Source organism: Eurypyga helias, unplaced genomic scaffold (assembly GCF_000690775.1).
Source record: "Eurypyga helias isolate BGI_N326 unplaced genomic scaffold, ASM69077v1 scaffold820, whole genome shotgun sequence".
Classification (NCBI taxonomy): Eukaryota; Metazoa; Chordata; class Aves; order Eurypygiformes; family Eurypygidae; genus Eurypyga; species Eurypyga helias.
Window position 1 is genome coordinate 79 of NW_010227381.1, and position 14,451 is coordinate 14,529.

Consider the following 14,451-nt stretch of genomic DNA (forward strand, 5'->3'; position numbering starts at 1 on the left):
TGCGCGCTGTTGACTGCTGCGCAGTGGGAACCTTGGCAGCCCAGCAGTCTGGCCTGCCGCTGGACTATAGGAGTTTTAGTATTGCTTTTTATTCCTAGGGACTTGGGGAAAAAAAGGTTTTTATTTCATATGTTATATTTCTTACAAATAATCCTGAAAAGGAATGATGCTGTTAGGCTTCAGACATTGAAATCTAGTGCAGAAGGTGTCATGCAGAACAAGGCGGTGGGGTTGGAAGAGAGGGATGTTGTTAATCAGTGTTGTGATGAAATCCAATTCTATTTAGAACCTACACTTGCACCAGGAGCCATGTGGTCAGCTGATGAAATTGCTGAGCTATGTTACCTGCACTATAGGACCAGACTCCCTAAGCAGGGGAAACCAGATCCAAACAGGGAATGGACTTCTCTGGCAGCTGTCATCAAAGTGGAGCCTGCAGTCCAAAGAGAAGTTCTTGTTAGTCCAGGGAATCTGCAGGGTAAGAATGGGTTGGGATTGGGATGGGAGGGAAGAAGTGGGAGAGGAGGTGGTAGTCCTTGATAATTTTTTTTTTAAAGTTTATTTTTTTTTCAACTTACCTTTGGAAAAAAATACACTTCTTCCTGTCTCATTTCTGTCTCCGCCTGAATTCTTTACTCTTTGTGACTGTAAAAGCTTTTACAGCATCTGTCTGGAAAGAGATGGTTTTAGTGAAATGCTGTACTTCCCAGACTGTAACTAAGAAGATGAAAGTCTGCTTTTAGCCATTGAATAAGTGGCAGTAGTCAGGACCCGAATTACTAATGTAAACCCTTGTAAAAGTGTGTTCAGCTTTCTTGCATGTTTGAGGAATTCTATGCCAGTGTCCACTCTGTGTTGCCTAGCATATCAAGCCTGTGCATATCATAGCACTCCTGCTATGTGATCATAGACTTTTCCTAGCACTGGTGCTTCTGCCCACTGTGTCCCGTTCTCCAGCTGATACTGTTCCTTTCTGCAATGTACCTGCCTCCTTGTACTTGCCTTTGTATACAATGTTCTGTGTATTGTCTTACCAGAATGACTGTTTGAGAGCAATGCTTCTGGCAATAGTTCATTCAGTTAATGTTTCTTTTTTCAGTAATAAAGGAAGTTGTTGCTATGGGAACTGGAACAAAATGTATTGGCCAAAAAAAAATGAGAAAAACTGGTAAGTATGGTGTAAAATCCAAGAACAGACTACCTATACTACCTTCTTTCTTGCTGGTGTTATAGAATCAATGAAAATATCCAAGGTGTTGTGCTCAGACTTCTGGATTGAAGGCAGAGGTGTAAGGGGGATCTCACCTCAGGAAGGGAGTGGCTTAGATAGCCACAATGGCTGCTCTGAGTTTGCTGCACTTGCTACCTTAAAGGTGAATAAACTTTTTGTATGTGGGAATGCGTAGTTTAGGCCCTACGTCTACATACCCAAAGACTTTGTAACTGAAAGTAAACCCAAACATAAACAAAATAATTGTGCTTCATTCACGTATTACAGTCTGGTTTTATTGTGGTCTGATGCAAAAGATGCCACTACTGAGTTAGGGTAAGGGTGACATCTAGGTTGTCTACCTAGACTTTTGACACTGTTTCCCACAGCATTCTCCTGCAGAAACTAGCTGCTCATGGTTTGGACAGGCATATTCCCTGGTTAAAAAACTGGATGGATGGCTGGGCCCAAAGAGTTGTGGTGAACAAAGTTAAATCCAATTGATGGCTGATCAAAAGTGGTGTTCTCCAGCGCTCAGTATTGGGGCCAGTTCTGTTTAATATCTTTATCAGTGGTCTGGACGAGGGAATTAAGTGCACGCTTACTAAGTTTGTGGATGACACCAAGTTGGGTGGGAGTGTTGATCTGCCTGAGAGTAGGAACGCTCTTCAGAGGGATCTGGACAAGCTGGATTGATGGCCTGAGGCCAATTGTATGAGGTTCAGTAAGGCCAAGTGCCAGATCCTGCACTTGGGTCACAACAACCTCATGCAATGCTACAGGCTTGGAAAGCTACCCAGTGGTAAAGGACCTGGGGTTGTTGGTAGACAGCCGGCTGAATATGAGCTGGCAGTGTGGCCAAGAAGGCCAGTGACATCCTGGCCTGTATCAGAAATTGTGGCCGGCGGGATTAGGGAAGGGATTGCCCCCATGTACTTGGCACTGGTGAGGCCGCATCTTTAGTCCTGTGTTCAGGTTTGAGGACCTCACTACAGGAAAGTCACTGAGGGCCTGGAGCGTGTCCAGAGAAGGGCAACAGAGCTGGGGAAGGGTCTGGAACACAAGTCCTGTGAGGAGTGGCTGAGGGAGCTGGGGGTGGTCAGCCTGGAGAAGAGGAGGCTCAGAGGAGACTTCATTGCTCTCTGCTACTACTGGAAAGGAGGGTGCAGAGAACGGGTGGTTAGTCTCTTCTCACAAGTAACAAGCAGTAGGACAAGAGGAAATGGCCTCAAGTTGTGCCAGGGGGGGTTTAGATTGGATATTAGGGAAAATGTCTTAACACTGAAAGGGTTATCAGGCTTTGGAACAGGCTGCCCAGGGAGGTGGTTGAGTCACCGTCTCTGGAGGTGTTGGAGACGAGTTGATGAGGTGCTCAGGGACATGGTTTAGTGGTGGAAGTAACACCATTAAGTTAACTGCTGGACTTGTTGATCTTAAAGGTCTTTTCCAACCTAAACGGCTCTATGATTCTATGACACCTGAAAGGTACTAACAGGCTTTTTTTTCCCCTTACTGTATATTCTGCAGCTAGATAGTTTTAAATTTGTGTACAGTAAGTTTATGGGATAGATACATGATTTCCCAAAGCTATTGTTTCTTACTATTTATTGTGGGACTTTCCCTGTTCTGCATGCCCTTTTTTTTTTTTTTTTGTTCAGCATGTATCCTCTCCAAGGAGAGGGCAGAAGCCATAGTAATTAATGCTGAAAAGTGACTAAGGAGGAAAAATGTGAATATGTAGATACAGGGCTTTCTACCTTCAGACTTCAGAGGAGGAGTAGAGCAAGATAGGAAAATGTTTTTACATACATCAGTGTACTAGTTTCAGGCAGGAACGCGTTCCTCTCCGACACAGAGCTGGCTGTCCCAGAGCGCCTGAGAGATTTGTTTCATTCCATGGTATGTCAGGCGCAGTGGTCAGTCTGGGTGTGTACATGCGCAGTTCGTGAGGCAGGAGTTGGTCTGGAGGAATCATTTAAGGCTTTTGGCTAGCTTGATAGCTGGGTCATTAGCTCTTGGTGTGATTGTTAGCGGTGAGGGAGGCTCTTTTTGTTAGTGGTTTGGGGTTGTGGGGTTCTCCTCCCTGTTCTGGGACTCTTGGGCACTGTTCGCTGCTTTTGGGACCTGGCTGTGTGTCGGTCAGCGCATGGTGAGCTACTGTATCATATGTTCTATTTGCTATTGTTTTAATTACTTCGTAATAGTAGTTCTGTTAGTATCACTATAATTTTCATTTATATTATTAAATAATTCTTATCTCAACTTTACAAGCTTTCCTTGTTTTTTTCGTCTGACTTTCTTCCTGCACAGGGGGAGGGGAGGAGGTGATTGAGCAACTGAGTAGTACTTATTGCCAGATAAGGCTAAACCATGACAATCAGTCTCCAGCTGTTTCATGTTCTATATAATGTCCTTCATACTGAAATGAATTAGTGAAGCAAAAGAGAAGAAACTAAATTTTGTATCTTAGATTTTTGTGGATGTTTCTTGTGACTTAGCCATCTTAGAAGATGATTGATACAGTCATTTTTTCTGATTGATTTAGGAAAATTGTGATTAAACTGTGTACTACTTACAATCTAGGTATTAAGTAGAAATTTGACTATAAAAAAGTGAAGCTAGTTCCTCTGTGGTTTGTCTTCAGCGATCTTAAGTTTATAAAATATTTTCTTACTATTTTATTTTTCATTTATTTTTAAATTAACTTTGTTGGTATGTTGTATTAATGGTTATCTCTTATATAGCTTTTAATCTTTAAACTTTTAGAACTGTTAAAAAGGACTTTTATTCCTGGTCTTTTATTCTGAAATAAAAGCTGACCTACAGATTCTGTTCCTTAGATACTGCAAAAGGCAGACACTTCAGGAAGCTTCAAAATGAGATGTGTATAACTGGTAAATACAAGAAATTTTTTTCAAGAAAAGTAATTTAAATTGTAGGACATAGTGCAACAAAAAAATTCAACTAGAAGCTTAACCAACACTTGAAATTTTCTGGATGTTATACTTTATCTGAGAAAATAATGATTTGCTATTAAGAACAAATATCAGATAGGTTTTTAAGTAAGCCACTGTTTATTCAACTCAGATTTCAGATATCAGAAGAGTTAAAATTTGGTATTTAAACAAGTCTTTGACTAGACTTTTATCTTTCATTTGTGTAGGCTATTGACCTCCTTTTGTGGTGATGGGAAGTCTAAATGAATGACCTCATACCGGTGTTAAACCTTCAAATGCTAACAAATCTGGAGAACTATCATGTGTCAAATTCTGTTTGCTGTGTTCATCTCCTCTTCAGTAATGACGCATATTGCTCTCATTTGGTTGCTGCTTTAGGAGACGTTCTGAATGACAGTCATGCTGAAATTGTGGCCAAGAGGAGCTTCCAGAGGTGAGGCATGAAGTTCATATGCTGTTACTCGGTGCCACTTGAGGCTCGTTGTTGTGATACAAATGGTTTTGACCTGTAGCTGAAATACCCAGATTTTGCAGCTTATGGGATGAGAATGTAATGAAAGAGACAGTGTTACTTCTGCGTAGGCAACGCTGCTTTTTTTTTTTTCCCTTTGTTAGCAGGAGTTCAGCCTAACTGTTACACTTCTGGTTGGTATTAAGGCCCTTTCACGAAAGCTTGTTTATTCCTTATTCTTGTAGAGCCTCTGTACGAAGATGTAGGATCTGATTTCATGTGACATCAATTCTAGTCTGATGACAAGCTGTCAAGGGTAGCCTTTTTGCTATTTCCCAGGTACCAGTCCTCTTGTTCGCATGGGATAAGCTGGTTCAGGGAACTGAGCCAGGAGAACAGAATGCTTTAGAAATTAGTACATTTGTTGTGATTTGATGCCACTGAACTGGCTCTCACAGAATCGGATGAGTTGCAGTGCTGGTAAAAATACAGAGTGGGAGGAGGGGACCTTAGATATACCATTGAGGAGTTAGTTAACTCCACTGAATTCAACTGTTTGAGATCTGTTATTAAGGGTCCAGTGATGTGTTTGGGTTTATGGAGTATGTTGGATCCTATCCATCTGTTGAGGCATAACTGATTGGCTTCTTACAGACTTCATCAGGAAAGAACAGGCACTAGTGGGCATCTATTTTTTTGTTGTTTTGCCATGCATCAAAAATGAAGTAAATGTTTCATGAAAACTTTCTGTCTAACAGGTATCTTCTCCATCAGATGTGGCTGGCAGTTTCACATCAGCAATGCAGTATCTTTATTCCAGGAACTGAAACTGGGAAATGGAAACTCAAACCAAATATCGTATTTGTTTTCTTCTCAAGTCATACCCCATGTGAGTATGCTGGAGTAACCCGATATCTTGGTTCCTGCTTGTAGATGCTTTTCTGCCCCTTGCCTTTCTTTGGTCTCTCTTTGATCTGGAGTGAAAGTGAGGCAGTAACTCATGTTACCAGTTTGTGCCATAAGATATACTTGACTGGTCCTCCACAGATACACTTGGCATTTTATCTCACTGGACATGCTTCATGAGAACTCAGTAAATCCCATTACACTGCTCATTGGAATGCTTCACTTTATATTTAAACAATAATGGCTATTATTTTATTTTCCGGAAACTAACATACTTGTCAGAGGTCCTGTCATATCTCCTGGTTGCTGTGTTTTAAACGTTGTCCCCTTGGATTCAAAGCTTAATAAAGAACATTGACATTTACCACAGTTCCTTAAACAAACACCACCCCTATCCCCACCAAAAAAGAGGAAAACCAAACAAGCAAAAAAATCCCCAAACAAAACAAACAAACAAAAAGCCAAACCACATCAACAACAACAAAAAAACCCAAACCAAAACACTAAAACAAAACAGGAACAAAAAAAAAATTCTTAAAAAAAAAAAAAGCCAATGAACCAAAACTGAACTAAAAAAACCAACAAACCCAAACTCAACTTATTATGGAATGGAGTGCAATATTTTTTTTATTTTGGCAGCAAATGCTCTTTGTGTGTTTTAAAAAACCCAGCACAACAGAGATGATGATCTATTAATAAAATGTACAAATGCGACCTCTTGGTCTATTGGACCTGTTGATGTTACCACACTTACCAGTGTGTTCTTCAGCTGCTACTCTGTTACCAGAGCAAAGAAGTCAAAGCATTCTCAAAGTGTGCCTCACTGGTACTTCACATTCATTGCTCATGGTTTGGATGGCATTGCTGGAATATGCTATGCTGTTTTACTTTGTTAAAGCAATATTAGAATGGAATCTACATCTTCAAATTTCACAGCAAGAATAATTTCCTCGCTGCCATTTTCTCACATTACTGCCAGGCTTTGTTTGCTTTGAACTGAACTTCACAATTTTGGTTTTGAGCTTGTTTTAGTGATACAGATGAAAGCTTCCATCCTTGTTTGCTAGGTTATTCTTTAATTATTCTTTTGAGGTTTGGAGTTTTTTTTAGTTAGATCAGACTAGTTTTCAGCACAGCTGTTAGTCTGTCAAATGCTTTGGACACCTTTTGCTTTACAATTTTAGTTTTAAATTTTGCTTTTTTGATTATTTCTTAGGTAGAATATAAAACTTCAATTTAAACATACACTGGATCAAATTTCAGCAAAGTCAGATTCAGCTTTGTACAGGGCAATGTTTTGTGAAAAGTGTGTTCTAGTTAAATTTTCCTGAGTGGAAATCTGTGAAAGCTAGTAGTAGCTATAATATTACTGGTATGATGTATTCCAGTCATGAGATGCGTTTTTAGCCAATTTTGATGTTACTTCTTCTAGGTGGAGATGCTTCTATTATTCCAGTTAGTGAACCAGAGAACCAGCTTTCTAAGCCAGTGACTGGAGATGGTGCAGCTCAACAATCAGCAGAGTGTAGAAGTAACCGTGATCATTTGGGTCCAGAAGATAAAATTAAATTGGAGGAAATGGCAAGTAGTCCTATAATCAAGAGGATGAAAACTGACAATGATGACTGTTTTTCTGTAATCACTGAAGACTTGACTGTTCAGCAAGTACCTGTGAAACAAGAAGATGACACAAATCCAAAGAGGTGTGAATGTTCTGCAGAGATGCAAACAGCTAATAAGGACACTGGCTTAGGGAGACCGAAGATAGTAGATATTTATAGAACTGGAGCAAAATGCATACCTGGAAAGCTGGATGATGCCCGAACACCCGGGCTAGGGTATCACTGTGTGGGATTATTACGAGTAAAGCCAGGTCGTGGGGATAGAACATCCTCTATGTCTTGCAGTGATAAAATGGCTCGCTGGAACGTGTTAGGGTGTCAGGGAGCTCTGCTGATGCATTTCCTGCAGTATCCGGTGTATCTGTCAGCAATTGTAGTGGGGAAATGTCCATATAGCCAAGAAGCTATGCGGAGAGCAATTTTTGAAAGGTAAGTGCTCTGCTTTGGAAACCAGACAGCGTGTATGGAGGCAAAGAGTTATGGAATACAACATGTGATATGCAGATATCGTGACTTTGCACCAAAGTTGTTTGCAGAAAATGTGCATTTCTGCAAATTCATGTTTTTCAGAAAGTTGCCCTGTGTAGTATGGGGATAAGGTGATGACTACTGGATGTATCAGACTTGAGGATTCACAAAAGAATTTCCATTAGATTCAGGATCCCCTTCGTTTTCCCTTCATGGAACACTGAGTAGCTGTTACCCACCAGAGTTTTTCTAGAAGCCTTCCAGCAGAAAAAGCAGCTGGAAGGACACCAACTCGGCGTGGTGAAGTTTAACTTTTCTTGCCCTCTTCCTGATTTTATTTCCTCAGGTAGAGTCAACATAGATTATGAAGGGTAATTGCACAAAATTGGCTTGTTTGGGAAGACCAGACTTAAAATCACTTGCATTTTTTTGTTTGCTTTAGGTGTCAGTACATCTCTTTTCTACCAGATGGTTTTCTCACTCAGGAGGTTAAGCTGCTGCAATCGGATCTTCGATTTGAACATAGTCGTCAGGCAATTCAGGAAGTTCAGAGTAACAGCAAAACAAAACTTGTTCCTTGTAGTGCAGGTGAGTTAACTTGGGCTAATTGCATAAGCGTATGCAAAAGTCCAAGTAGAAATTAGGTGGTTTTGATGGCTTCCTGAAATGGAACATCATTTATTGACAGTGCTAGAAGCAAAGTGTGACTTAGAGTAAGAAATTAATTTCAGGCCAGAACTTAATTGTTAATAATTAATAGTATTCAGCTCAGCCTCTAGTTCCCTGTAGGGGGTTTCTGACTGATTTAACAATTGGTTGATGCCATTAAGAGTTTATAATCTAAACAAAGACAGAAGGTAACCAGCAAAAGCAGAAGTTCCGAGGGCAATAAGAAAATAAAAGTATCAAAAGACTTCTTGTTTCAGTTAGTTTTTTATTCTTCTTGGTAATTAATAGGAGACTTACCATGCTGAGTTATGCTTGTAATTGCTCCAGAAATCTGTGAACGTAGAAAGACTAGAGAGTAGTATAGTGTAAAAGTTAATTGACAGAGGTTTTAGACATTGCATTTTTTGTCTTGGTGATGAATATGCAAGTCACGTTGTGATTTAGCAATATGATCTCACATGAGGAAAAAACTCAATGGCACTGCCACTGTATGTGTATGGTTAAGCACTTTAAACTTGGACATGCCTACCTTCTGCTGTGGTATACTTTTCTGGCTTAGCTGGAACTTGAAGTTTTTCTATTACAATAGAGCTAATGATAAAATAGAATGGAAGCAAAGGGTTCCTTAATGGAATTCAGATTCTGTGAGATAAGGAACAAAATCCATTGTTGAAAAATGGTGCCAGTTCACTCGGCAAAAAAGATCTGAAGCCAACTGTGACTAAATTCATGTGTATGCCTTTCTTTCTGTACAGTTACTCAGGTAATTCTGTTAAAGATAAGTGATGCTTTAGCACACTTTTGCATATATGGATTTTGCCAGGTTGATTTGTCTCTTTGAGGAATGAAAATCCGAATAAACTCTACATTCAGGGCTGTTAAACTGTTACACTGATTACTGAAATATGCTTGCTAGGGACATTTCAGCTGGTATTTTTAAGAAGTGTTCTATTTAATATTTTGAAGTTTGCAATAACTATGAGGAAATGATAGAATACAAAGCGTTTTCCTTTTTAAGTAAAATTTTATCTGCTTGTCAGAATGTGATATCCTCTGTCCAGGTGGCTTTAGAGGTTTTAATGGTTAATTCCAGTTGTATGTATTTAGTGTTACTTGGCGTTACACGGGATTTTAGTTTAATAGAATGATACAGCATTTTACCTAAATCACAATGCAAGTAATAATTTACTCTCAGCGGAGTATGGCAATAGCAGCACACAGTTGAATCATAATAAAAGTGTGATTAACACAACCAGTCTCCATAATATGCTTTATAATGTGTAGTTTTTGAGGATGTTTAATGGCAAGATGATATCTTGAAGGAGAGAAGCAGTGAAAGTTGCCTTAGAGTTAATGCATGTGCAATTGCTTTGCCTTTTAGGAACACAGAGAAATGGGAGAACTTAAGGAATAAAAATCATCTGAAGGCAGTAGAAGTTAAAGGAACTGTTGTTACTCTGTGGAGGGTCAGATTGGGCATGTCAACACCGAGTCATAGAACTGAGGCGCTGGAACACGTTGCCCAGGGGAGCTGTGGGTGCCCCATCCCTGGCCGTCTTCAGGGCCAGGCTGGATGAGGCTTGGAGCAACCTGGTCTAGTAGAAGGTGTCCCTGCCCATGGCAGGGGTGTTGGAACTGGATGATCTTTAAGGTCCCTTCCAACCCAAACCATTCTATGATTCTATGAAGTATGTTGGGGGAGTATTTCACAGCTTCATATGAAAATAAGCTATCTGATTTGGAAATTTCTTCATGCTTTATCTAGACAGGATGCACAAAAGAAGGTAAAATTCCGCTTAAAAAAGGGAGAAAAAGCTGGAGGCCAAATATTTAGAGCTATGGATTCTTGAAGGATCTGATTAAGATGAAAGCTCTGTGTGTGTATATCTATATATTATTGAACAGAATTTCCCTGTTCTTTTAGGTACTGGAATCCTGGCCCTAGACAACCATGGCCCTTCTAATTATTTTGGGAATCAGCATGGTATCATGTGAACACATAAAATGAAAGAAACTGTTAAGTTCTGCTTTTTTGATGAGAGCATCTCCCTTCATAATCCTTTCTTCTACAGCTGTCAGTTGGTGTGCAGTCCCTGAGCAACCTCTGGATGTCACCTCAGATGGCTTCCGGCAGGGAACAACAAAGAAGAGGATTGGGAGTCATCAGAGCAGGTGTGGGAATGTGATACATGGATATCTTTTTTGTTATATCTTATATATCCTATTTGCTAGTGTATGTGCATCTGTCAGCTTTTGTGATGTGTCGTGCATTGTCGGAGCAGAAAGAAATCTAGGGAGTAGGGAAAAAGGGGTAAGGTGGGGAGTGGGGAAAAAAGGAAGAGTTGCTGTGTAAGGGAGCAAAGGGGAGTTGCAATGACAAACGTTCAGTGACAGTTAACAAGTTTATCCTTTTTTTTGTCATTGTTGATTAAAGGGAGTGTTATAGATAATGGGGGGTGTGTGACTGTGATCAATTTTTAATAAAAGACAGCTTATTTATTGGTGAAGTCTGCAGAATTTTTGCATTGTATCTTTTGGGTTGATGACTGTGAAAGAAATGTGTGTGCTGCAGGTCGTCTTCTTACAGATTCTTCTGTAACAGTCAGGCCAGCTGACCTGGCTGAGTGATTCTTAAAAGCGTTGCTTTGAAATGTGACTTTCTGCCTTAAAGTTTGAAAATGTTACAAAAGGCTTGCAGCAGACTCCTGACACAAAACATCTCACCTTTCCAACTGTTATCTTGATACTGTGCATTTTAAGAAGCATCATAATCTTCTATCAACCATTAATGTTTAAAGAAACAGTTACATATTTTTCTTGTGGTTGAGAGGAATTACTTGTAAACATCTGCGGACAAATTTCTTTGTCTCTCTACACTTTCCTCAGTTTAGGTGAGGTGACCAAAATTATCACTGGTCTGTGGAAGTTCAGCTTGAGGGTTGGGGTCATGTTTTGGTTGTTGGTTGCTTACACTACCAATATTTATCAATGGTCATATTGTTGACTTTTCCCAGGCTTTTGGGGAGAAAGAAGATAATCCTGACAGTAGTGAATAAAATAAGTAGAGCTTAGACAGTCCATGTGGAGAATTCATTCACATGCTTGCAAGTTGCACATTCTGAGCTTCTTGAAGTTAGGCCTGAGTTGACTGAAGTTTATCCTGGTATATCCTAGGATTTCAAATTTTCCCTGAAAAGAAGAGGACCAGGAACTCTGTGGTTTGTGACCAGTATTGGTGTCTGGGGTATTGTTAGCACAGGTGACCTGGGTGACTTAGTGTCTTTTGTGACAGGCTTTATGTGCACTGTAGAATATTAGTTTTCAACATGTGTTGTGTAATGTATTCCAGAAGATGTGTAGAAGTCAAACAAACCAACCAACTTATTTTTCTCAGTAGGCTTAAATTTGTTATGTAGCATTTGCGTATCAACTCTAAAAATTTAAAGCCATCTGCTAGGTACCAGTTTGCACAGAACTGTAGGAACTTAGTATTCTTCAGAGATCCGTTTCTTTGTTATGTGACTCAAAATTCACTAAAACATTCAAAAGTTATTGAAGAGGGACTACAAAACTCTGTGATTGAAAAGGTCTCATTTCCTTAGGAAATCAGGATTAAAACCAGTGATAAATGTTACAAAAGGTCACATAAGGAACTTTTAGAATCAGAGTAGTTTGGGTTGGAAGGGACTTAAAAAACCATCCAGTTCCAATCCCCCTGCCATGGGCAGGGACACCTTCCACTAGACCAGGTTGCTCAAAGCCTCATCCACCCTGGCCCTGAAGACGGCAAGGGATGGGGCATCCACAGCTTCTCTGGGCAACCTGTCCCAGTGCCTCAGCACCCTCTCTGGGAAGAATTTTTTCCTGATATCTAATCCAAATCTCCCCACTTCCAATTTAAACCTGTTATCCCTTGTCCTGTCACTACAGGCCCTTGTAAAAAGTTCCCCTCCGGCTTTCTTGTAGACCACCTTCAGGTACTGGGAGGTGCAATAAGGTCATCCTGGAGCCTTCTCTTCTCCAGGCTGAATAAGCCCAACTCTCAGCCTGTCCCCATGGCAGAGGTGCTCCAGCCCTCTGAGCATCTTTGTGGCCTCCTCTGGACTCCCTCCAACTGGTCAATATGCTTCTGATGTTGGGGTTCCCAGAGCTGGATGCAGAACTGGGGGGGGAGTCTCACAAGAGCAGAGTAGAGGGGGAGAATCCCTTCCCTCGACTTGCTGGCCCTGCTGCTCTGAATACAGCCCAGGATACAGTTGGCTTTCTGGGCTGCCAGCACACACGGCCAGCTCATGTTCAGCTTTTCGTCACCCCGTACCCCCAAGTCCTTCTCCTCAGGGCTCTGCTGTCTCTCCATTCTCCGCCCAGCCTGTACTTGTGCTTGGGATTGCCCCAACCCAGGTGCAGGACCTTGCACTTGGCCTTGTTGAACACCATGATGTTGGCAGTGACCCACCTCTCCAGCCTGTCAAGGTCCCTCTGGATGGCATCCCTTCCTTCCAGCGTGTCAACTGCACCACACAGCTTGGTGTCATCAGCAGACTTGCTGAGGGTGCACTCATCCATGTCACTGACGAAGATATAGAAAAGGACTTTATAGCCTTATGGTGGGAGGGGTATGTATGTTCAATAATAAGCAAGACTTGTATTTCTACCCTGTTCTCTTTTTCCCTCAATGAGTCTCAGGGTGAGTGGTGTGGGGTGTTTGGTGGGGTCTTTTTCCCTCTTAATAGACTAGACAACAGTAGATACCAAGGAAGGTATAGCTGACTGACTAAACGGAATTTGTAGGTAGATGTCTGGTATGTGCTTTCGTTAATTATCTAAAGCACCCAAAACTACGATATGAACCTTTAGTAGCTTAACACGAAGATGGAAGTTTAGAGCATCTTTGCATGCCAATTTTGGGTTCTTAAAGAACATACTGGCATAATAAGGTTTTTTTCCATTGGTGGTTTTGATTGGTGTTTTTTTTCCCAGTGCTTCTGGAGAATCAGCTTGTACATGTTGGAGAACTGCATAGTCTATTCTGAAGACAAGAGATTTAATTAAATAGGTAAAATAGCTGAGGACTTCAAAAGCAAGCCATGCAACCAGCTCTTCTGGTTCCTTTCTCTTTGGGGGAAGAGAAGGGCTTAAAGCTGACAGAGATGCATATTGTATCTTCAAAAAACCTTTCGAACTTTGACTCACATTATTTTTTTATGAGCCTCTTCATACTGAACTGCCCTGCAGCTGTAGCTGAATGCATCCTTGTCACCATTGTGAAGAGGACAGCATTGTTCCAGATACTTCTGCTGGTTCTTTTATTTGTTCTGAATAATACAAAGTTTGCCAGTTTGAACAAGTGTTTGGAGTCCATCTGTGCTTGTTTGATCAGTTCTGGGAGTAGTCCTTCTGGGTCAGCCTTGCTGTAGTTGTGAGCTGATGACAGTACAGTCTCACACAGATACCGATGTGGCAATAGGAAAGTGTTCTCTCTGCAGACTGACCCAATGCTGGCTGGGACAGTGGGGGCAATGCAGCTCTTTGTTAATATAAGATTTAAAATAAGGGAAAAGGCAGGTGGGCAGCTCGGGTGGGGTAGGAAAATTTAAATTGTGGAGAACGTTTTCCATTCTTTGAGAAGTGAATGTAATTTTTTTTATCAAAAATGTTCTTCTGGGATGTACAACTATGAGCTATAAGAGGAAGGGCATTTCTGATTTTCTTTTTTTATTTCCATCAGAATTTCTAATTGTTTTGTTTGTGTTTCATCAGATCCAAGATCTGTAAAGTGGAACTCTTCCATACATTCCAAAAGCTGGTGTCAAGTATTTCTCAAGAGGATCTACCAGACAGTCTCCGGTAACGACGTTTTTGTTATGTTTAGAAAAGTGAATTTAGGTTAATGAAACTCAAGAATACCATGATGATACCAGAATCTGCTCATGAATCTCACTTTAGATAAGTTCATTGTTAAAATTGAAACTTGAAAAATATGGCACGTGCTGGATGAGTTAGGAAGATTCTCTTTTTGGTCTTTTTAATCACCTCCTTGGTGAAATATGTATTACATCTCATGACAGACAGAAGAAATTACAGATGGTGTGTTTGTTTGGAGTTAGGGTAAGAATGTTGGGCAGCTGATCTCTTCTGAAGGCCTACTACTTTTCAGAAGGGTAAAGT

General features: G+C 40.7%; 1 protein-coding gene across 1 annotated transcript; it reads left to right on the top strand.

Annotated features, from left to right (window-relative positions):
• The first annotated feature begins 309 nt into the window (after positions 1–309).
• ADAT1 (adenosine deaminase, tRNA-specific 1) lies at positions 310–14,155 on the top strand. Its single transcript, XM_010155917.1, is given in 8 exon segments — positions 310–478; positions 1,100–1,168; positions 4,546–4,600; positions 5,377–5,507; positions 6,957–7,575; positions 8,057–8,202; positions 10,356–10,455; positions 14,044–14,155. Coding segments are annotated over 8 exon segments (1,401 nt in total).
• Positions 14,156–14,451: the final 296 nt, after the last annotated feature.